Here is a 25,049-nt window from a genome sequence, read left to right on the forward strand (position 1 = left end):
TTGAAAGTTAACCACACTTTAATATTATACTAAACGAAGAGTGTTACTAAGTATACAGTTTACCAAGAAAGTTAGACGGTTAAAATTAATTGATTGGAAAATGGTAGTTATTTATATTTATATTTATTGCGAAGGCAATAAATAGCAGTAGATTCTCTGATGGGAGGCATCGGTGCGGCTAGTTACCACCCTACCCACAAAGACGTGCTGCTAAGCGATTTAGAGTTCCGGTACGATGTCGCGTAGAATTACGGGTATGGGTTTAATATGGCTGCCGTACCCCTTACAGGTTAGCCCCTTACCACCTTAGACTGCAACATTACTTACCATCAAGTGAGATACAGTCGAGGGCTAACTAGTTTTAGAATTTTAAAATAATGTATGTATGAAAACGAATACTAAGTAAGTACTTACACAGATTTTTATCTTGTAGTGCCTATGATTAAAAGTATCAACTTTGGTTCTACGACTTCAAAATTCATGTATTTCACAAAAAAAAATCATCAATTTTGTTATTTCTGTAAAGCAACATTACACTGTGAAAAATACTTGTTGCCAAACCGCTGCGAGCACACGACATAGAGTCGTGGTTGGCAAGCTGTTGCTGATGCACGATGTTACATTACAGAGTAGTAACAAGTAGAGTATCTATGTTAAAACATTGAATATTTCACAAACTATCGACTTATAACTAAGTCCTTAAACAAAAGTTGTTAGGTTTAATGTAAACAAATAGAGGCCGAGAGGTTTCTGTAATTTTTTATTTTACCCTGTATATTTTGGTACAAAATATATCATCATACTTAAATAATACTATGACAATATACACATCGCCATTTAGTTCCAAAGTAAGCTTAGCTAAAGGCACATAATATACTTAAATACTTATTATATAAACACACACTGAAAAACATTCACAGTATTCAAACATTCATTCAACAATACACAACTTATTACGCCCGTATTAAATTAACTAACATCCATCTAAGAGTCGGTCTGACGCTTCACGCGGCTGTTCTAAATGTCTACCACTCCCTATCCCATCTTAGACTACATTTATTCTATTACCAATTTAAAATACCATCCAGTCTAATCTAGTCTACAGGACCGACGCGACTACTAGGAATTCGTAATCAGTAGTCCAACGTGATAATTCCACGGGCTCCTAAGCCTGAATCTGCTATTGCCCCTGATACTCTAGTTAGTTACACACCCAAAATGACTTTTGCGATTTTCCACATCTGCAGCCTTAGCACAAGATTTGCTCGCTCGCCATCGAAGAATCGTTTTCGAGTATGGAAATACTTGAACATCGCAGTAAAGTGGATCTTTGCATTGGAGCTCAAATTTGCCTACAATCCTTTAGCGTTTGTAAAACAAATATCAGAAATACAGGATTTGCGACTCTACAAGTGGCATTAGGTCTATTTTACTTTGATGATACGGAGCTTTTTATGCGAAAATGACTTATCGCAAACAAACAAAACTTGTACTAAGGCAACTAAAGTCGAGAAACACTACTAAAATGGAGTGGTTTTTGATGCTTCAATAGTAGTCGTGTACACGGGTCTGTATGTTCTTAATTCTGTGGTTACACACATAATTCATGTGAAAATTAAAAATCGAATTCATCGTTCATGAATCTTAACTATCAAAAACAGAAAGTTTATGGTCTAAGTAAAGTTTTAGATGTATTTTTATTATAATCGTTTATTTAGTATATTATGAAAAAAACACGTTTTTGTAACAATCATATTTTTATTATCTTTGGCCAGAGCATTATTTTCAGAGGATTACATTATTTTAATTACATGCTTCATTAAAATTTTGAATTACAAATGTCATAGCTGTTACTTAATGATTTTAGGTCTGCAAAAGTAAAACAAACTTATAAAATAATTTGAATATTACTTTTGCCTTAGCAATATTCAGTAGAATTAACCTTTCAGATCCGCTGACCCACTATGGGCAAAATATCTATGAAAATTTGGTAATAAGGACGGAGTAGTATATTTAATAGTAGTAATTTAAAAGTAACGACATGAAAAACATTCATTTTCTGTAGGAAAACTAAAGGTCTTTTTTTAAGTTATAACTCATGTTGGAGAATTCCAATCAAGAACAAAATTAAGATCAATTTGTGTACTTTTTGTGTGACAAAGGCTCTTCCGGGGAAAGAGAATTTCCCCAGCTAGCTGTTCCGGCCCAAAGGGTGTAGTTGCCGGTGCATTTGCAAGCACATGAGGCTAAAACCTACGCCTCAGGTTGTTGGACCCAGCGCATCACTCTTTCGGACATGTTCCTTGCATCTCCTGCGAAGTGAATTGCTCTGTTTATAGGCAACGGTGGTCTTACCATCTTTCTCGTCCTCCTCAATTAGTACTAATAAAAAAAGTCTATCTTCTGTCTGATCTGATCACAAGTCGGGTAATAAAAAAAAAATAGTTGGAAAATCTAAAAGTGCACCTCGCCTCATAATCTCATTCATTACAATAAAATTGAGATTTTTTGTAAATAATAATTAAACTACATCTATAATATTCTATATTATCTACATTTTCTTTTTACTCTTCACTATATAGTGAAAAGTAAAAAGAAAAGAATAAGCCTATAAAAAAAACAACTCAAGTGTAAAGCTAAGTATTTCGCTCGTTATCGTGACCACAAGATACGGGATCCGCACATACAGACACACAGACGTCCAAGACAGAATTTTTAAACATTTTTTTTTAGTTTAAATAATAAAAAGAGATTTAAAAATATCATTACATTTGTCTATTTATATTCACTTATAAAAGCAATAAGGAACAAAAAAACATTTTAAGTTGGAGAATCACTCGGTGTGCGAAAACTGACAGTAATACCCACCTCAACGCTACGCTTATGAGGCGTACAATATTATCCACAGAAGTGAGAGGATAGCGAGTGTGAAGAATCTCAGTCAAGGTGTAGGTAACAATGCCTACTTATTAATTTAACCAATAAACTAGTACAATAATTAATAATACTTAAACCCTAATACTGAAATAGGTATAAAAAGATCTTTGCCTCAGAGAACTACTTTAGACTACTAATTTAATTTTGTTTCTTATATTACCTACTGCTAATAATTAATTGCAAGTATAATACTTTAATTAAGAGTACTTATACATTTTTTTTTAATTAAACGAATAATTATTAACAGCTAAAAACTCTTTGTTCATTGCTTACGTAGACAAAAAAAACAAGATTACGTTCAAGGTGCGTTCATCAAAGCTGCATTAGCTGTTTGTTAAAATATAATTATTATGCAATTATGCATCAGCGATCAAGTGCTACAGTCTTCTTAAATTAATAATTATTATTTGTATAATCGCAAATTAACTTTACATGCAACAAAAGCAAACCGAACGAAATATTTATAATATCTATATATCCTATTATTATAATAATAAACAGCGTAGTAAAATGTCTTACAGTGAAATCACTCAAATTAGATAACATTGACAGTACCTACACCATTTACTCGCCTGTGCTACACACTGAAAATAATATGAAACACATCATTTGAATACTTTTGGAAATATGTGTTATGTTAAAGGGGGAGATGGGGTAATCGTATCACGGTACCTAAACTTCCCCTATCCCAGAAACTAAAAAAATCCCAGACCTACTGGTTTCATTAGTTTTCCATTTACAGTAACTTATACAAAATAAGTAACTTTTGCAAAGAAAAATAACCCATCTACTAAGATAAATTTTTATTGAGTTATCGAAACGGTATAAGTAAGATAAAAATACCGTTAAGATACAAATAGCTATAATTAATTTCATACATAAGGTAATAAAAATAACAATTATATTGGAATACGTGTTAAAATAGATTTTAAAATATCTATTGCATTTCTGAATACACTATAATGTAGCAAAATTACAATTATGAAACAATCTTTCAATTTTTTTTTTTGCTTTAGGCTATAGCTACTTTTTTTAGTAGGTATGAATAGTTCATACTCTTTTTAGATACCTACCTATTTTTTGGTCTTCATATTAAGTTTTTATGTATAAAGGCATTTTTCTTCGATCACATTTTTTTTGTGATAAAAATTTATTTTTGCCTTTGCAGGGTTTATCGGTGAAAATCCTTGTATAGTTAAATCAGAATTGCACTGAAAAGCCCTGCCCAGATTTTATAAGTAAGCAAGCTATGTAATGAAATGCAATATTTTTCATTGGTTCCGAATTATTCTGTCAAGAGAGTTCCAACTGCAAGAGTAGTCGATTTGAAGGTGCCCATATCTGGATAGATGGAAGTTGTCCGGTGCTGTTTTCGGCATTGGTCGCGCCCAGTCCTCATATTCTGGTGACAGGGTTTCGTACGCGTATTGCTCGTACGCTTCTGTCAACCTGAAAAATAAAAGACATTAACTAAATGCATACTGAAAGTAAGAAACTAAATACACCTAAGAGGTAACACTGCCAAATAACAGATCAGCGGATCAGCTAATGAAGCGTTGAGGGGATGCCTATAATGGTTCCCACAAGCGGGCGTATTGAGTGTTTTCAAAATACGGTAAAACAGATTGTTATAAGTCTAAGATACTTTTTTGTATGTTTTTACCCGACTTCAGCTAGCATGGGCAGGAGACAATAATCTTCCCGGGGAAAGAATAAAAAAATATCTAATCAATAGCTTTATCAATTCTCAGAGCATTCATTCATGCATTTCTCAGGCGCACAAGTGGAAATAATATCCAAATAAAATATGTGTATTAATAAACTGGGGTAAGCTTCTCCTATTCCCTGTTCCTGTGCTTTAGCAGGTGGACACTTTAACTATATTCCTGTTAGAGAATATAATCCGGGGATATAATTTTTGTCTCCTGCCTGAGCTAGCCATGCTAAGGCTTCTTTCGTCACCCCGCACTTATCGCACGATTGCTCTGTTTAGACGGACGAAAGGACATCGTCGGACCTCTGTAGTACGACTTATCTTACTCTGTGGCATTATTATTATAAGTAAAATAATATTATGTATTTTATTCTCAAAAAACCAAGAAAATAACTCGAAAAAAGAAGCGTGAGTAAATTATTTAGAGTCAGTTTTGGTCTGATAACCATTGTGGAATTTATGGAATAATATTACATTACGAGCAGGTATGTAGCACAACTACCTACATAGAATTTCTATTTGGAAAAACTAAGAAACGAAGAACAAGAATAGAATAGAATAGAAAAACTTTATTGCAACACAAAACAATAGGAAAAATACAAAGAAAACAGTAATAGTACTTAGGCCAGGGTGCAAAGGCGGCCTTATCACTAAAAGTCTTCTAACAGTGCATGTTGTCAGTGATGAGTGATCATCACATACGTAAGTTACTAGTAATAGTAAAAGTAAGTACTTCATAGTACGGCAGACAGACGCAAAAAAATAAAATACCTCATTTTGAAACGAATAAAACCACAATAAATAATAAATTTTAACATAGAATTAAAAAAAATAAAACTAACCCAACAATGGGATGGCTAAGCTTTGTGACCTCCACATAAATTTTCAAGGTATAAGACCAGTCGTGACACCACTGCACAACGGCTACCAAAAAACATTTACCTACCTTATTTTTTTGAAATACAGACGGAGCGCCTGGCGGTGCACCTCTGGAAGCCTGCTCTGGACACATTATCCAAGAAGGAAATAGATAAAGAAAACATGCAGGTAGGTATATGGACAATCCCGCCTATACTATATATATATACCCCTAACGCTATAGCCAAAACAGTTGGCAGTTTCATACAGAATGTGAAATGTTTGAGGTTATTGAGCGTATGTGAAAAGTTGGACATTATGGAATTATTATGTTTTTATCTGCCACTTCTCTCATCTATATTAGGACCAACTATATCATGCAAGTTACAGTGCGCCACTGGATACCAGCGACAAAAGATTGTGGCTCTTCCAATTCTCCACAAGAGACATCCGAATAGGTATCTCCAGCTGTAGTCATCTACTGATTAAGGTGGTGCCGAACTTTGAAAGGGTTGAAGAATTCTTTTGTAAACATCAAACCTGTTAAATAGGTCAATAATTAAAACCAGATTAGACATACACCAGTGAATTACCAAACTAGGCAGTAATGGCCAAAACTAGGCGATCCGTAATTTCATAACTATTTATAGTTTCATGTTCGACAAGTAAATATCGAGTAACGCGTCAAGCTTTTTACATTCCACGAACTCACATTAATTACCTACTTTAATTAGAGCTAGTTAATTATATGCATTGCTTTTGCAATTGCTGTAGGCCCTCAGCCGTGTCAATACAAGATGGATTAGATAATAATCGTATACGGCTATTTTCTACTTTGCATTTTCGCACTAAAATGTAAAATGTCTAACCTCTTACAACATAAGTTCGATTCAAACGGTTGTTAAGTAGTTTACTTGTTTTAGTGACTTAATTGTTAAGTGACCGTTTACACGTACCTAATATTTAGTAAAACATTCTAGTAGCCCAATATGCCTAAGCCTGAATCGTAGCTTTCTCTAAGAATAATATTTCAAACCTATGTCATCATCATCATCAAATCAACCAACTGGCGTCTTCTGCTGGACATAGGTCTTTTGTAGAGCGTTCCAAACTCCACGGTTCTAGGCTGCTTGTATTCAGCGGCTCCCCACGACTCGTTTGATGACGTTTGTCCACTGTCTGGTTGGGGGTCGACCAACACTGCGCTTACCGGTGCGGAGTTTCCACTCTAACACCTTGGAACCCCAACGTCCATCGGTTCTCTGAGCTATGCCCCGCCCATTGCCACTTCAGCTTCGCGACTCGTCAAACTTATGAAAGTACTTATTTAAATATAAGGTAGTCTATATTATCCTGCGTAACTTAAGGATAATTTAAACAAACCTTTATGACAGCTGGCTGTTTGTTAACAGTACAGTGTCGTCCTTTCAATCAAAATAACATTAATGCTTATGAAGTATTTGTATTTTATAGATTGTGCTTTTAAGTAACATATTATATTGTATATTTTATTTCAATAAAGAAGTGTTAAAAAGAGTTACTATTTAAGTAATATCGTTCACTTACTAGTAAATGTTAAATCTTAATCTGACATCGAAGATCTTTGAATTTAATATCAACCCGCGCCTTTGGCTTGGGGGAAATCTCAGATAAAAATGGGTTTTATGACCGAGTTTGTTTGCTTTTTACTTCAATTGCGAGGAAATTTGTTCGAAGTCTTACGTGCGATTCCGGAAATAGGTTTTATGACCGGGTTAAGTACCGCTTTTTATTCCGATTGCGAAGGTATAAATATTGTAAATAAATGATATTTTTACCCTCATTTCCGCAAATTCGTCTAATAAAGTACCTATTTACTTTATTAAAACAATGCATGCATATTTAGACAAAGATGACTTATAATTCAAATGATGCAATCTAGAGGTCAATGCTAGGAACAGGTTTCTCTGTGATAGCAAGAAACGAGCTAGATTCTCACAAGTGCAACTTTCATTTGCAGTAGGTAAGCAAAAACTGGCATTCGTTCACACGATGGATAGATGAACGTTATATTACCATTGAGTTGTTATTACTTCCAGAGTCCACGCTATGCCGAAATTATGGTTCACTGGAATGCACGCTTGAGTCCTGAATCCTAATCCTTTAAATATAAATCTATTTATATAATCTAAAATTTATTTCACAACAAGCTTGCCTAAGACTGTTATTTCACCTGGCGGTAAGTGATGTTGCAGTCTAAAATAGTAACGTGCTTTTAGGGGTATGGCAGTTATATTAAACCCATATCGGTTTAACTCTTCGGCTTCTTTCGGAAGGCCACCGCCAAAGCCACAAACGAAAATTATGATTTAGTCTATGAGCCAATCCATAATTAGTCAATAACTGCAGTTATTCTTACGATCTAGTTATAATATTTTATAATATATATATAATATGTCGAGTTGTATAACGTAGAAAATCGGTTTACTTTGGTCTCGATTTTTGGGTTAATTTTCAAAAAAATTATCTCAACATCTCTATTGTAATAACATCTCACTTTATATTACAAAGAAACTCATGTGTAGGTAGTTGTGGGCCCCGACTATGATAGTTTACGTTTTTTCTACTCTTTTATGCTTTCCGCGGAACGCCTCGCCACGAGGTTTTGCTGAGAATGGGAACTTTGCATTCAATTTAGTAAGTAAAAGTAAATAAAAAGTTAATTACCCATTACCATCGCTACTACAAACATAAACAAACGATGTATGCATTAATGTCTATAAACACGTAGAAACCAGCAGATTGGTGTTTTTTTTTTACTTTTGCAGTATTTTGTGACTACCGCGGTTACCTTGTATAATGTTTAGTTATTATTCCTTTTTTTTCTGAGATCTCATTTAATTGCGAATATTCAGACTTAAGATATTTTTTTAAGAGTAGATTTTACTGAATATTCAACACCATCTTACTTCTTATTAAGACATTTTGTACGGCGTGCGCCTTCATAAAAACTGTTCCTATTTGTTTGTTCCTTGTTAAGATAAGCGAGTAACGCCTAAGCGGAAGAACTCGCGTAGGTAATCAAGAAGGGGAATAAATATTATGGATCCCCAGGACGTAACTTAGTGCATGTTCTGTCGTACTAACACAAATCAAGAAACTACCTAATTTAACAGATATTAAAGTTTCGCTGTCTTTTTCACAATTTTGACGACCTCCCTGACACAACGGTGAGGTTGGGGGTCCCGGGATCGATTACTGGCAGGGGCAATTTGAGAATTTATAATTTCTGAATTTTTCTGGTCAGGTCTGGTGGCTTTTGCCATGACTTGTTACAACCCTACCGACGAAGACGTGCCGCTAAGCGATTTAGTGTTCCGGTGCGACGTCGCGTTGAAACCGATTAGGGGTATGACTTCCATACTCCCTAACAGGTCAGCCCGCTACAATCTTAGATTGCATCATCACTTAGGTGAGATTACAGTCAAGGGCTAACTTGTAGTGAAATAAAAATAAATAATAAAATCGCAACTTTTTTAAACCTGCCAATTTGGCAGCCGGGTGGCGCAATGGGCAACCCTGCTTTCTGCGTCCAAGGCCGTGTGTTCGATTCCCACAACTGGTAAAATGTTTGTGTGATGAACATGAATGCTTTTCAGTGTCTGGGTGTTTATCTGTATAAGTATTTATGTGTATTATATTCATAAAAATATTCATCAGCTATCTTAGTTTCCATAACACAAGCTACGCTTACTTTGGGGCTAGATGGCGATGTGTGTATTGTTGTAGTATATTATTTATTTATTTAATTTAGTTTAGGGATATTTTATGTACTTAAAACAGTAAGTATTGCAATCATTATTCTGTTAATTAAAGGCTTTAATTTGAAGACGGTAAGTACCAAGCGGTGATACTGATAGCCTAGTGGTTATGACTACGGCTTCACTTTCAGGAGATAGAGTTCGATTCCCAGCACCCCTAACTTTTCTACGTTTTATGCGTTTCAAGCCATTTGAATATTGGTGAAGGGAAACATCGTGTGGAAACCTGCATGCCGGAGAGTTCTCCACCAATCCCCACTGGGCTGGTGGATTACGGCCTAAACCATCCTCATTGTAGGAAGAGACCCGTGCCTTTTAGTGGGACGGTAATGGGTTGTTAAGATGAAGCACCATTGATTCAGCGAATAAGCCATAGATCTACTTGATTCTCTAAAACCAAATAATTGCATGATTTCAGTAGGTGAATCTATCGTTGTCATAGTACATTTATCACTATTTACTTATTATAGATATATGTATATTTATATTTATACTAGATTTGCCCTGCGGCTTCGCCCGAGTACTTTTGGGAGGCAGTCTACACCTATAGTCATATATGAGATTTTATCACAAACATTTCACATTTTTTTATCCTACGTAATTTTTTTGTTCAATGAGAAGTATACTATATTATTTCTAATGCCTCCAAGAATATGTATAAAAAGTTTCACGAAGATCGGTTCAGTAGTTTTCGTGTGAAAGCGTAACAAACAAACTTACATTCACATTTATAATATTAGTAGGGATTATATAAATATTTAGTATATTATTTTTATGTATTTAGTATAGTATCTTCAATTTTTATTGTACTAGTATGTAGAATTTTGTTATTATTTAGATAAATTGGATATCCTTAGTAGTTATTATGAAGTATATTGTACCTTTATTTGACCTATACCACAATTGAATCATCTTACTCACATCCGGGGGTGGCTGGAAGAGGTCTTTTATAGAGATAAGCTTTCCTTTGCACACTTCATGTATCTCATTTTCACAATCACAATTTATGGTACATAAATAATAAATGAATAATAAATAGGTGATACTTCTAAAAACTGTACTGTACGTGCATGTTAAAATGATCTATTAACTCTTACAGATTAATTACAATTGCGTGGGTGAACAAGTAAATCTTGAGTCATACTTATATCGTTTTACCTCGACCGCGACAAATATTAGAAACTCGATGCATGTAGGTAGCTTAATAATATGGAGATTGTATTAGCAACAGCAGGTTTGCGTGTTTTTGAGTGATAGATACCATCTCGAGATGATATGTTGATACACTTGGCAAAATACGTTACGCATGACGCACATTCATATAGTTTACAGATTAATTATACTATCTAAGTAGCCTCTTTTCTATAGGTTTCTAGGTCTCCAGCCAGAAGATAACCTTATACTCATAAATAAAGCTGAAGAGTTTTTGTTTGTTGGTTTACTTTAACGCGATGATCGCAGAAACTATTGGTCCGAAAAATTATTTCAGTGTTCGATAGCACATTTATATATATTATATCATCACGCTAAGACCAATTGGAGCATAGCCACAATAAAGAATGTTCCAAAATCGGGGGATATTTTCTTCTTCTGAGAGCTTCCGCTGCGTGTGTTGCGTAAACATTTAAAGTTTCAATAAAATCATACATGTTTAAGTTGTTTCCCTTTAAAAGTTCTAAAAAAAGTCCGCAACAGCATATGTCTATCTATAAGATAGACATAAGGTTGACTTATACGCGGACGCAAAGTCCGAGGGACCGCTAGTAATATATATAACGTGTAACCGAATTACAAAATAATATTGAAGGATGCACAAGTATATTTCAAAAAGAATCACCCTGTAGAAAAGAATTAGAAATTAAAATATTTTTTTTTTCCATCAACGAATTCAAAACATTCTAAGTTTGACAACCCTATTGAAGACAGACACGCATGATTTTAATTTTGCATGTGACGTTAGGACTGCATTTGATTTCTTTTAGTAAAAACAATGGCAGTGGTTTACTCAAAAACTTCTTTAACACCACCTAGCGAAATAAGATTTAAAATCGCTAATTCCTAACAACAAAATAAAAACGTAGAACTAAGTAATATAAATAATAATAGGTAATGATGTACATATTTCTACTATACCTACTATTTATTTATTATTTTTAATTTCTCACGAAATAGGAAAATCTATTCTGTGAGTTTTTGTTCATTTGCATTAGGGATGTATTGCTCTTTTCGATCACAAATGTATTTTACGAACTGAAGAAAATCCAAAAAAGGTTAGTTAAATAGCGTAGAAGAAAATAATATTTTGCAATATGCGAATATGTAAAAGTGAAACGGCAAAATATCACCACTACATAAACATAAACTACCTATTGGCGCATAGCTGTCTAGCTACTGGCGCAGAATAAATTATAGATGTACGTAACTCAAGTACCAACGCATCTAATATTATAATTTATTAATTTGCATATTTAGACACTTCGAGCAAACAAAAGAGGATTGACTCATCATTCATTGCTGCTATTCGTAGGTAGGTAGGTAGGTGTCACGAAAGTTGATACACGAAAGTTGGGTAGTTATAATAGGGTAGGACTGGAGGGAGAGTGGAAATACTTGGACTGGGTTGGTACTGGGTTCATACTTGTTGTGCTCCATCATATAAATAAATATACCTACTACGTCACACACATCGCCATCTAGCCTTAAAGTAAGCGTAGCTTGTTTTATGGGTAGTACTAACGAATATTTTTATGAATATAATAATAATAATAAATAATAAATATACGCCCTCACACGAATCTAGTAGAGTCGGTTAAATGGTCAGGAAGTGTCCTGAAGTGACTTAGACCCGTTATTAATTTAAAAAAAAATTCAAATATTTTATAGGTTCTTCGCATCCTTAAGCCTTGCCGACTTGTAAGAGTACTGCTTGTCTTTCTAGCACTGTACTAATAAAATCGAAATCGAACTAGGAACAGGTTCTTAAGTATCGTTCTGACTATGCTTAAGGGTTGAGATCGAACTTAAGAACCGGTTATAAGGTCGTTGTTGGGTAGGCCAGTGCTGAAGAGACATGCATGGTTTCAAAGGTAGGTTTCAAAAGTTATCCCCAGCGCTAAGTTATGATAATGGAGAAATCCTACTAATGGTCAAGGTTACCTTGAATGTCTTCGCTGCTTGCCGTAACCATTCCCCATCACGTACTCAGGCTGATGTTGAAGAGACATACGCGGTCTCGGAGGATGCATGTATGGATTTGGCATCGGCACCGGTCCGTAGAGACTTTCATACACCTTGGGGTGAGGCACAGGTACGTATACTGGCTCCTCGATGTACATTGACCTTCTGCGTTCCGCTGTAATTAAAACAAATGACTGAGAAACTGCAGGAAACAATAAAATGGATAGTGGCTTCGCTGGGTCCTAATCAGTGGCGTGCATAGGGTTTTCGGTCAGGGTATGCATAAAAAAAAATAGGTACTGAACATGCTATTTTGATGTTACTGTATAATTTTATTTGTGAGTAGGTACCTAACCTAACATTGTTTGTGATACCCATGTAGATCTTCTCATCATCTCCTATTTCCAGTAGGTATAGTAAGCTCTGAGACGACCGACTAGCGAGTTTTTAAAATTGTCTGCCATTGCGGCAATTACATTAAATAATGTTTTTTAGTGTAAACAATAAACAAACATAGGTATTATTATAAATAAATAATGAAACAAAACATTGATCACTGCTATTCGCCTGTTTCTGTAAGTCAGTTAGAGCTCTTTTTACGTGCCGCTCCTTGTAGGTGCATTCCTTCCTTTACGAATAATCTCAATTAAACGTTAGTTAAGAATTAGCTCTAAACTTACCTACATTTTCCAAGCACACTGAACCATCAGATCACACGCCGAATATAAGAACTTTCTTACACTAAGAATATTCCTCACAATTATTTACAAACAGTACACTGTCACAAAGGTTAATGTTAACAATAATAATTGGAACTATTTACAAACAACCGTACAGCAAACGAAAAAACAGTAATTAATTCTAATTCGGTGAATATAAGTTGTTATGACAGAAGGTAAAAGGTAAACAATAATGGCGCTGAGCGATCGCCAGCGATAATGAGAATATCATAGTCAAAATATGTCCGTAATATTTTCTTAGTACACAAATGCTATTAAAAGTTGTCATTTGAAGAATATTACTTCATCAGTTACCAATGGCACCTGGTATACGTTAATAATTTATTTAACATAATTCGGCAACTTTTAATTTGGTTATTTTAATATACTTTTTGAACAAATTAGGTACTTATAAATTTCTAAAGACCTTGAATGTAATAAAATTCATTGATAAATTTTTTAACTACAAAAAAGAATTATTGCCCTTTAAAACAATAACAAACAAAGCAAATTACTTGTGCTTATAAAAAAACAAAGCATACATTTGGATTTCAAATTTCCGTAAGCAGTGCTTTTAAGATTTGCACACAAGCGAAACCCCTATACTGGAAACCTGGAAAACTCGCACACATAGAAAGAGCCAAATATTGTGTAAGCACGCACGCGATTATATCACTACACACCAGAACTTCCATGTGTGCTGGTGCACACAAGTAACGACAGATGCATTCAATCGCCGTGCTTCTATGGAGACCGCGGCGGCGCGGCGCATTAATTCGAGCGACGAATAAACGATTTGCCCGGCAATGGATACTTAATCGTGAAAACCCCAGCTAATTTTATGAGATTTAAATTATATTTAAAGCGTTACTTTTTATTTAGGGATACTGTTTACAACTCAAAATTAAAATATAGTTGTAATATTATGCAGTTTGTCTATTTTAGTTCTAAACCATGACACGGGACTTGTCCATTGATTTACATAGAAGTGCGGCCGGTTTTAACTAGATGGCGCTTTTATAGTTTTCTATAAATTGTTTAATTTTTTTTCAATCTTTAAATTTTAAGTCGTCCTTATGGTCTGAGAGGCCCTGAGGTCAGGGTATGCACTGCTTATTTGCATCTATGAGATGCACGCCACTGGTCCTAATCCTCTTTGGCATTGCATTCTGAGCTGCCCGAGTAATTCATTATGTGACGTGAACGAGTTTTGACATTTTTTCGTACAAGTCACAAATAATGAATGTAGTAGGTAAAACCGGACTAGCATACTAGCAACGAAATGATAAACAACAGAGGCGCAGGTGCATAGGTATATATCTACTGTATTCTGAAGATTGGTTCAGCAGCTAAGTGAACGACAACTATGATAGACAGACGAACTAAAGTATTTTTGCATTTATAATTATTAATAAGTGGAGATTACAATTACCGTGTGCATTACTTAATTACTTTTTTTTATATCTTGCACACAACTTCGTGACCTTGCTGATCTAGACTCAGCACGTACCTACTTAAAATAGTGTATGATCTTACTTACTATCTTGATCTATCCGAGATAAAGTTTCCCTCTTTATTACTAAATTCAAAATAAAATCTTCTTCAGATTAAAACCCTTATGATAACTAAAATGTTTTATTTTTTAAAATAAATTCAGATTAATACGTCCATATCTTCTTTATATAGGAATATATTTCTTGTGTGCGTGTGTATGCCACTGAATTCCTAGACGGCTGGACCAATTTGAATGAATTTTTATGTATGCGTTTGGGTGGCACCCTGGATGGTTTAGATTCCCAAATCAGCCCGACAGATGGCGCTGGGGTCCGCTAGTAATAAATAGTTTCTTACAAAATTTCGGTTGATGCGGAAATAATGTATATATATACAACTAAATGGATTTCTGCTCTAGAAACCTGGAAAGCAGTTGTACGTTTCAATAATTCTAAACACCAAGATGTATTTTAAAACCAAATCTTTATAGCTTACTAAACGGCGAATGAATTAGAAACCTTTGCAATTAAAGATAACCCTGATCCTTCAATATAAGAAGTTTACTACGGCGTTACATCAAGAGCTTTACGCTCTTGATGGACTGGACTATAAGGCTGAGATCTATAAAACGAACTAGGACTGAAATAAATATAGCCCGTGCTTACGTATAACTTTGCCAAGTTATACGTAAGCATGGGCACGCATGCTGACTCGAGAAGCTTGGTTCAGCAAATTTAATTGATAGCACTATATTACATTCTTATCAAATTCAATAGCAGAACCTTCCTCACAGATTCTACTATTAAACTCGAATCTCTAATTAGGCATCGTTCCGCAACGCTACATAGCTCGGTATTTACGGTTGCGCCGGTTGGGTCTAACTTACCGTGGCCATTTTTTTTTTTTCAATAAGCAACAAGTTTTAATTATAATGTAGACTGGAATTAAACGGCTGATTGAAAAAGAAACCCTTGTCGTCCAAACCCAATAGGTTTCTAATCTAATAGTTATTCAGTACAACCTGTGAAACAGTAAGTACCTACTAGTACAGCGTAGTTACCTATTGCGCCTAAGTAGATATATATATGGTTTTGGTGACAAGGTTTTTAAATCCACCTTTTAATTCTAGTCTACCAAGTAATAATCAAAATAATGGATGGAATTTCAATGAGTTAATAAATAATTAAAATATCCTAATGTTAAAATAATATTAAAATAACTACATCAGATAGGTATTTATGTAAACAAATATATACTGTACTAGGGATAAAAACAATTATCACGACATTAACAATTTTGGAAAAGTCAATTATTATTTGCGAGGATTTTAATAAGCAGATACTGATGAAAATGTTTCGACTCTATAAAGCGTCATCCTCGAATTAATTTATTTACTTGTTTATTTCGTACCAAAAATTAAAATTAACATAAAAAGGTCAGGACGTGCACATACCTAATTATACCTAAATATATTTATTCCAGAACCCCACGAATGTGAGAAAAAATTAAGAGTATAGCTGAGTGGGTACCTAGAGTAATAACTGTTACGAATAGAATAGAGATAAAGGTACAATACATAAACATTCACAGAATATAGTAAAAATACCAAATTTCAACTTTAATGTATAAATATATATATGTATATACAAAAATATGAAGTGAAGAATAAAAGATATACTAATGAACTAATTATACTTATAGAGAAACCCGATAGTTACTAGATAGATAGCTACTTCGGCCTTAGCTTGAACACATTCCGAAAGTCCAGGAGAATTCCAAATCCCACAGCCATATCCAACGCCCTCACAGTAACACAGGAAAGCATGAAGAAGATTAAACATTGCGGCGAAGACGAATAGGAAGCCAGTTCAGTGACGTAAAAAATTTGCCCAATCCAAAAATTAAACAGATGCACTTAATCTGGAGCCGTTCTAATTCATTCTCTGTTGCATTTAGAAAGCATAAGTCCAGTAGTCGATGAGAGGAAGGAGAAGATCTATTGTGAGAGGCTAGCATTATCTAAGGTAGGACGGGAAGGTAAGAAAATTTGCAGTCTTTTCAAATAATGAACATCTTTGATGTTAGGAGACCACGAGAGCTTACAGTCTATAAGACAGCTTACAGTATATAAACAAAAGATGTCCCCTCAAAGATGATGGACAGCGCCTAGTTGAACTGCATTCGCAACACTCGACGGATTTTTTCTAGCTGTTTTCATTTTTGCTAACGCCCGGCCCTATATTAGATCCTAACCTTTATTTGCTGTCATGTCAAAACAACAACACTTTTTGGTATAAAATTACTAATACATAAAAAATACTGTCCATTTATAGATTCTACTGTTCTCTACGGTTTCATTATGGGTCGTAACAAAATGTAATATACCTGTACCTCGTTCAGGTGGTTACGCAAGCTGTTTTTTATTTTACAATCAAAATTAATGAGAAGCGAGTCTTGACTTCGACACGAAAGCTGCAGTGCGTTTATTATTTAGTATTTAATTATTTAACCAAACAAATTAGTATAACAAAAGAAAGTTAGTAGAAGGTAACCGTAACCGCAAATATGCAGTTATTTATTTATTAAGCAGGAAGGTCCACTACTACCTATACATCTATTGTTATAATAAAACTGTAACTGGATTTTTTTTTAAGTTACATAGGGTCATTTCGCCTGTTTGCGTCCACTTAGTGGAGTTGTTAGGTTTGAACGTGAAAAAAAAAATGTCCGTGCGGTAGTTTTTAATCAAATATGGTTGTAATGTAGTCCCTATATAGTCTTGTCAAGTTTAATGCACAGTTTTGGACAACGCATCTGATGTTTTATTCTACACAGGTACAAATAGCTGAAACAGGCGATTTTCCCATTTTGCGTCCACAAAATCCAGATTGCGTCCGCCTGTGGACCAATTGGTGTCCACCTGTTTAGAAATAATTAGGAAGGGAAATAGGAAATAAAAAGGGAAGCTTGTGATTTTAATCAAATCATTTTTTTAATACCTAATTGCTGATATCATAAAAGTTAACATAAATTGCACTTCAGGATATTTTTTTTTCTCCTCCAAGTAACTCATGTCGATGGCTTTATACGATTCTATTTTACCATTTCGGTACAAAGCCCTTAAAATTGGCCAAGTGCGAATCGGACGCGCGTTCCGTGTTTTATTTTATTTTTTAATATTTATTTTTATAGCGGCAATAGAAATACATCATCCATGAAAATTTCAACTGTCTTACTATCACGATTAATGAGCTACAGCCTGGTGACAGACGAACAGCGAAGTCTTAGTACTGGGTTCCTGTTTTTACCCTTTGGGTAAGGAACCCTAAAAATGGAACAAAATTCAAATATTGGCAAATATATAAAATAATTTTCGTATAATTATTGTATATTTTTAGGTTATAAAGAGTATATTTAAATAAAATTATATAAATTTTACTCCATTACTTTCGTGTGATAAAAAGATGAACGCAAAATGTTATAGGGTTTCTTATGTAGGAAAACTGTGCGTCCAAGTCTGATTTTTGACATTCATTATCTTTTTTTATATTTCTAATAATATGGACGCAAATCGGCCATCATATTATGCATGTTAATGTTGTTAAAATTGATAGGAAGTTTATATTGTTTTTCCCATGTTATCGTATTTAATTAAACATCTTACTGAGAAATAGTTAGAGTAATCTGCGTCCACAGCGGACGCAAAGTGGTTTTTTTATAAATTTTATGTACTAGTTCGCGTCCACCTTATATAAAACTGTCAGTAGAAAAATATAAGCACAAACATCGTTATTCCTATAGTGTGGTTCACAATTAACACTCTCACTGCCAGCAATATATAGCATTGTTCCAGTTCAGTAAGCCACGGAGTCCGCCTGCGGGTCCCAACGTATCCGCTGCGGTAGGCCGTCACTCAAAATGAAAAAATATTGCAGCAGGCCGTGGGGTCCGCCGGCGTCTAGTAAAGAATGCTTTTAGCACGCCGTGGGATCCGCTGTGACCCCCTAAATTCAAATAGATATTTGTACTACTGGCCTGCTAATAACGAAAAAATATGGCTAACATTGGCTTGCGCATATAGTGAGCTACATGTTGAAAAAAAAATCAAGTCAATCGGAGCAATAATTACATTTCTGTGTGGCGGGGAAAAAATAAAAAAATAAAACATTAAATTGACAAACCTTTATTGTTGTAGCACAAAAAGAGGAAACAACATGCATTTTGAAAAAAAAAAATACTATTTGCTATGCTTATTGGCAAAACAAGACGCGCAAACACTGGGCTTCGTTGGGCAAGTGAGGCATACAGTACTTGTTTTTTTTGTAAGTTTCTTCGCCTCTACGCTTGATTTGCCTTCTTGACGTAAACTTTCGTAGCAGTGTATACACTTACGACGTATTAATCGATTGCGATGGTCAGTCAATGGGTTCTTTCCGAACTCATGTTTAGTTACGACAGGGTCGGTAGCACGGCGCTGCTGTAAATCCATCAACTGTATACATAGGTTCTCACGAAATTTCGTTATTGTATAAGTTTTAGTTGTAAGTCTTTTACGAGACTTGTATATCAAGTAGGCATTTACGACAGACGTAGTTAGCAGTAATTCAATTCCCAGTTTTTGAAACCAACGTACATTTCTTCTTAAAGGATTACAGTAACTGCCCATCTGATCAGAAAAGTCTATTGCACTTTTGTATTTGTTGTATTCGGCAATTACTGATGGTTTCAAAGCAGTTTTTCGCCTATTTCGCTTGCTCCGGACTGTTACGAATCCAACTGAATGTTTTGTTGATAACGCGAGGACGTCTCTCTTGTCTTTCCACTTTAAAACCAAAATTCCGTCATCATTTTCTTTTGCTATCATCTCACCTTTATGCAACTTTGTGGAAATAATATCTTTCGGCAACCCTCTTCGATTTTTTCGAACTGTGCCAAGCAAATGCGTAGACCGGTTTAAAAGGGACTTTGCTAAGTCTACGCTTGTATAAAAATTATCGGTTACAATACTTCGGCCCGCATCTAAGTATTTCTCGCTCAGATTCATAACCACATCTTTTGACAAATTTTGGCCAGGCGTCGTTTTCTTACCTTCATATACAATCAGATCATGTACATAACCATTTTCATCACATATTTTGAACAGTTTTATCCCATATTTGTGCTTCTTCCCAGGGATATATTGCATGAAAACAATCCTGCCACGGAAGGCAACCATTGTCTCATCCACTGTTAGATATTCTCCAGGTGTGTTATAGTTCTGAAATTTTTTGGTTATCAAGTCAACCAGACGTTTTACTCGGATAAGTCTGCCAGCATTAGATGACAAATAAAAATATGTATCCTCAAAGTGCCAGCACCGCAGCAGCAATTCAAAGCGATTTCGGCTCATTACTGAACCAGCTACGGGATTTTTGTATAATATATTCTTACTCCAGTAATCAGATATCTTAGGCAGTTTTTTTATACCCATCCATATCAGCAGACCAAGGAATTTTTTAATTTCATTTTGATCACAATCCTTCCAATCTACTAGTCTACTTGATCGTCTCAAAACTTTAAGTATCATAGTTTTATTCGCATAACAGTTAGTCATGGTCACCATCAGGTTAATTATTTCGTCGTCCACAAACAAACTATAATAATCCAGTTCGGTCTTACACGTGTCGGGAATATTTTTTATACCAGATGTAAAAGCTAAAGGGAATTGTTTTTGACGAGAGCCAGTTGGTATACTCCATTGACCACTACTGTCTACCGATTGTTGTACGGGGCGGTCCCTTTGAGTTTGATGTAAACTCTGCGCAGTGACATCTTCATCGGTGCTTTCGCTATCGGAGTATCCATCACTATCGGTACTACAAGTAGATTCCGATGAAGGCACGTAATCAGGATCATAGTCCGAGTCGTCCGACATGTTTTACATACTCTAAAACAATATTCTTCACAAAAAAATTAACTCTAATCCCGAAAGTTGTGAAAGCGCGGGAAAACGACGCACACAGCGAGCCAAGGGGGCGGCCGGCGGTCAACTAACAATTACTTTAGCTGGCGTCACAATGAAATTCTAGAAAATTACAAGCGGCGTGACAGACAAAATCTTTTGGGGACGGCCGGCGACCCCCACGGCCTGCTGGTTAATTTTTCTTTAAAATAAGACCGGCCCTTTGCACTCGAAAACTTGGGGCCCGCCAGCGGATCCCACGGCAGTGAGAGTGTTAAGGTCTAGGGATAACAAAGTATTCTAAATTTCACATAAACACCTTAAATACTTACCGTGAAAAGTACAGCTGCTCACTATTTTTTTTACAACACATTCGCGCGTCAGCACTTGTTGGTTGCACACGCAAGATTAGTTTATTTTTCATTAAATTTGGGTTGCACGCACAGATCTTTTGTTTGTGTGTGAGTACCTGTCATAGGTCCGAACATCAATAGAAGCGCTCTTGTTTAGATTGGTGTATCGGTATTGTTATTTTTCACTGTTGTATAACAGTGTACCGTCGTTTGGACGCGAATTGGGCGTCGGACGCGAAAAGGCGAAAAGACCCTATATTTAGAAAATTTTAATTTAACGAAGCTTTAATGTCGCTATAAAACCCGAGACAATTGTTGTTAATTTTCATCTGTCTGTATCTGTTTGCGCATTACGCAATAACCAATGAACGGATTTGAATGCAATTTGGTATACTTGTAGCGGATACCGAGTTAGACTTTAGGCTTTTATCCCTTAAAAAATCGGGTTTCTTCGGGATAGGGAATGAAAACTTTTGTCGATTTTACTCCATTACTCCATCATATCTTAACCGATTATCACATCTTTTTTATTAGTATTCTTTGTTAAAATTAAAAAAAAAAAAACAAAATTCATTTATTTCAAGTAAGCCATCTACAGGCAGTACCTAGGCATCCATACATTTTCTGAGTGGGTGAATTAATTTCCAAGAGCAAGCATAGATACCTATCTATATTATTTGCGCACACTTTATTCTTGAATGAGGAGATCTTTACTACATGGTTATATGCATTTAGCACTAATCAAGTCGAATAGTTTGTATGTTGCATTCCATAGATTACGCGGGTGAAACCGCAGGGCACAGCTATGTAGTATAATATATATTAGAAAAGTAATTAGATAAATGTGTTTTAACTTTCAAAGATGTTAATAGTCATCTTAATTAAATTCGCATTTCCATGCATGGTAGGTAGCGTAGGTAATAAGTATACTCATACATTTTTTATACTTATAATTGACAGACCAAAAATGTGGTCCACCTTTTTTTTATTCCACTACAAGTTAGCCATTGACAGAAATCTAACCTGGACGTTAGTGATTATGCAGTCTAAGCTGGTAACGGGCTAACCAGTTAGGTGGTATTGCAGTTCCATGAAACCCATACCCCTAATCGGTTCTAAGCGACATCGTACCGGACCGCTAAATCGCTTGACGGCACGTTACGGTAGGATGGTAGCCTTCCACTAGTCCTGACCAAAGAAAATTCAGTGATTATAAATTCCCTAAGTGCCCATGCTGGGGATGCCGGGACCTCCTACTTTAAACCTCTCCCTCAGGACGGTCTATGTAAGTACTACTAAAACGTCTGGCTTCACGGAAGATCAGTGTTGGGTTTTAACAGACACAGCAAACATGCTGAGTGAAGACCATTTTGGGATCACACCGTACGTATAAGAAGCGTCGACCATTAGTTTTATTTTAATTTTAGTGCGTGTTTAAACCCAAATATTTTTTTTTCTTTCTTTCCTAAAATAACTAAGAGTTGATCACGGCCTTATTGATCTAGTGGTTAGCATTATCGACTACGGATCGTGAGGTCCGGCTTTGATGTGTAGTGTTTTTCGTACATAAATTTGTTGATAGAGAGTCGCATGACCCAAGAGGTGCAAAACTTGTATTTCCTTACAAAATACCTATGACCAGGAGTGGACGTCCATTGGTTGACATGATGATGATGATGATACTTACTTGCTTGCTTGTAAGAAAATTGGCAAGAACCACTTTGCATCGGAGAGAGAGTTAAATAAACAGAGAGGTTGGATCTCTCGAAGGCAAAAGATTAGGAATGCTCAGGAAATGTCAAGAATTTAGCTACTTAGGTATATCTGCCTAGTTCCTCGTATCATATAGTTTAGCTTGCTTGGGTCCATGTGTAATCGTTGAATTGCAAAGTTCCTTCCTGTGACTCAATATTATGAGTTTAACAAAGGTTAAGAAATTACATACTTATATCGAAAATAGTTGAATCTTTTATAAATAAGTTGGTTTGCGCCGGCTAATCTCTGGAATAGCCAGACTGATTTCCAAAACTTTGTTTCTTTAACCCAATTCTTGAGGTAGTGGAACTTCGCTGATAACATTCGCTAATTAGCTGTAGCCCGCGTTCTTCGTCCGCATACATAATGATTTTTATACAAATCGCGTGGGAACCGTTTATTTTCCTGGGAGAAAAAGTAGCATATATTACTCTCCACCCTTTCAACTAAATAATTCTATGCCATAAATCTAGTCAATTGATTGCTTAGTTAGGGCATAAAGTAAAGACAAACAAACAAACACAATTTCGCATTCATAATATTTGTTAGGATTATTGTGTTGAAGTTTTTTTACTGGACTTACGTATTGGTCTGTGACCGTAGATCGGCATGTCGCGATCGCTGTATTCAGGCATCACATGTCTGGAGGGTCTCCGCCCGTAAACAGAATAATCAGGCGTGACCATATCCTCTGGGAACAGAGTGCGTTTGTTCGGTTTCGGCTCCTCCCCAGAATCGTAAGTCTTAGTTGGAACGTAGTAGAAACTGGCGCTGACCGGTTCCCCGGCGAAGGAGTTAATTTGTTCTGTGCTGGAATCCGGGGACTCTCCTTGCAACATCCCAAAGGCGTCGTTATCCCAAGGATCGAGGTAAACACGGTTACTTGGCGGGGGATTCTTTTCTTCTTCCCCTTCGCTATCGAAATCCACAGCCGCCCAATATGGACTATTCGCGTGGCCCGGCATTATTATTTAAAACACTAGAACACAAATAATTTTCATTCAACTATCCGCACTTGAAACAACGGCTTCCCAGTTTGAACACACGACCATTACAAGTTCGCACGTCCTATCCCCACATGGTTGTGTGTTTATGTGCATTCGCTTGGTAATGCTTATTTTAATTCCGAGCACAACACGCGAGAACATTCAACAATGCGGCAAAATCGTCGGCGCGGCGCGGTAGCGATTCTCCAAGCATGCGAGCGATCGCCACGGAGTTTGTTTTTGGAATAAGCAAAAGCAAAGCATGAATTAATTAATGGCGCTCGCGTGGAGAAATACCTAATGACGACGAAAGAAATGTCAAAGATGCTCCATAATTATAACGTCGCTTACCTAGGATCTTATATACCGTCGTAACCAACACACTTTTGAATGTATAATATTAGTAAGGATATTATTTATAATAATAGTTAGGAAGGTGTTAGTTAACCTAACATCTTCACTAATAAGTATTATAGGTAAATACTTACGGAAGTGTTTTTTTTTGTTTATCCTTATTTTACCTCCTCACTAAGCAGCCAATAAACTGGTTTTTTGGCAGAGTTAGTTGAAAGTTTTTTATCTAATATTGTTTTTTTCTGTTTTTATTATAACATTGGAAACTGCAATATTCTTTTAAATACCTATTTATTGTTTTTAAAGTTCTAGAAAGATTTTAAAAGGGCGGAGGCTTTTTTTCATCCTTGAAAAACAGACGGTACCTACCGTACTGGATTTTTTAAAAACCATAATAGGTAGATAGCAACAGCTACCTACTTGTTAGGTAAGTATTGGATAATAATAAAATCTGCTTATCGCATCATTTTATGACCAACGCATACTTATTAGTAAAAGCATACCTATACCCCAACAGTTCATGAAATATTTTTTTTAGGAAAATCTGATAAAAAAAATTACAATATTTTTTCAAAACTGTACCTACTAAAAGGTACACGAGATTATCGAGTATCGACAACAATTTTATTATCATAGGAGTAAGGTTACGTCCTATAACCTATCCTAGTACCATCCTTCGTCATTCACATAAGTAATTATAGGCAGGTAGCGACGACATCCCTCGAGCAATATCGATCGCTGGTGTACATAACAGTGAGGACCCCGTCGATCCTCGCTGAGGACAATTTGGGAATTTATAATTTACATATAATTTGTGTTTAAATTCAATTATTTATATCAATGTTTATGAATTTTCTCTGAACTGAACCCTGATCTGGTGCGAGTTTCGGCGTTGGCTCATAACGATCGATAAAAACGTGCTACTAAGCGATTCAGAGTGCGGCAGCGTGATTACGTATCT

At 35.6% G+C, this 25,049-nt stretch overlaps 1 protein-coding gene across 2 annotated transcripts; it reads right to left on the bottom strand.

The window, feature by feature from the left end:
• Nucleotides 1-2,787: 2,787 nt before the first annotated feature.
• LOC120624404 lies at nucleotides 2,788-24,348 on the bottom strand. 2 transcript variants are annotated; one of them, XM_039890930.1, is made up of 4 exons: nucleotides 24,223-24,348; nucleotides 23,332-23,727; nucleotides 12,466-12,661; nucleotides 4,209-4,386 (listed from the first exon to the last, which is right to left on the bottom strand). In XM_039890930.1, exons 2-4 carry the CDS (start codon nucleotides 23,711-23,713, stop codon nucleotides 4,209-4,211), a joined length of 756 nt encoding a protein of 251 aa, XP_039746864.1. In that variant the 5' UTR covers nucleotides 23,714-23,727; nucleotides 24,223-24,348. The 2 variants fall into 2 exon arrangements, with proteins under 2 accessions (XP_039746866.1, XP_039746864.1); XM_039890932.1 differs by lacking the exon at nucleotides 24,223-24,348 and having other exon boundaries at nucleotides 2,788-4,386; nucleotides 23,332-23,713.
• Nucleotides 24,349-25,049: the final 701 nt, after the last annotated feature.

The sequence above is a fragment of the Pararge aegeria genome, chromosome 6, assembly GCF_905163445.1.
Source record: "Pararge aegeria chromosome 6, ilParAegt1.1, whole genome shotgun sequence".
Classification (NCBI taxonomy): Eukaryota; Metazoa; Arthropoda; class Insecta; order Lepidoptera; family Nymphalidae; genus Pararge; species Pararge aegeria.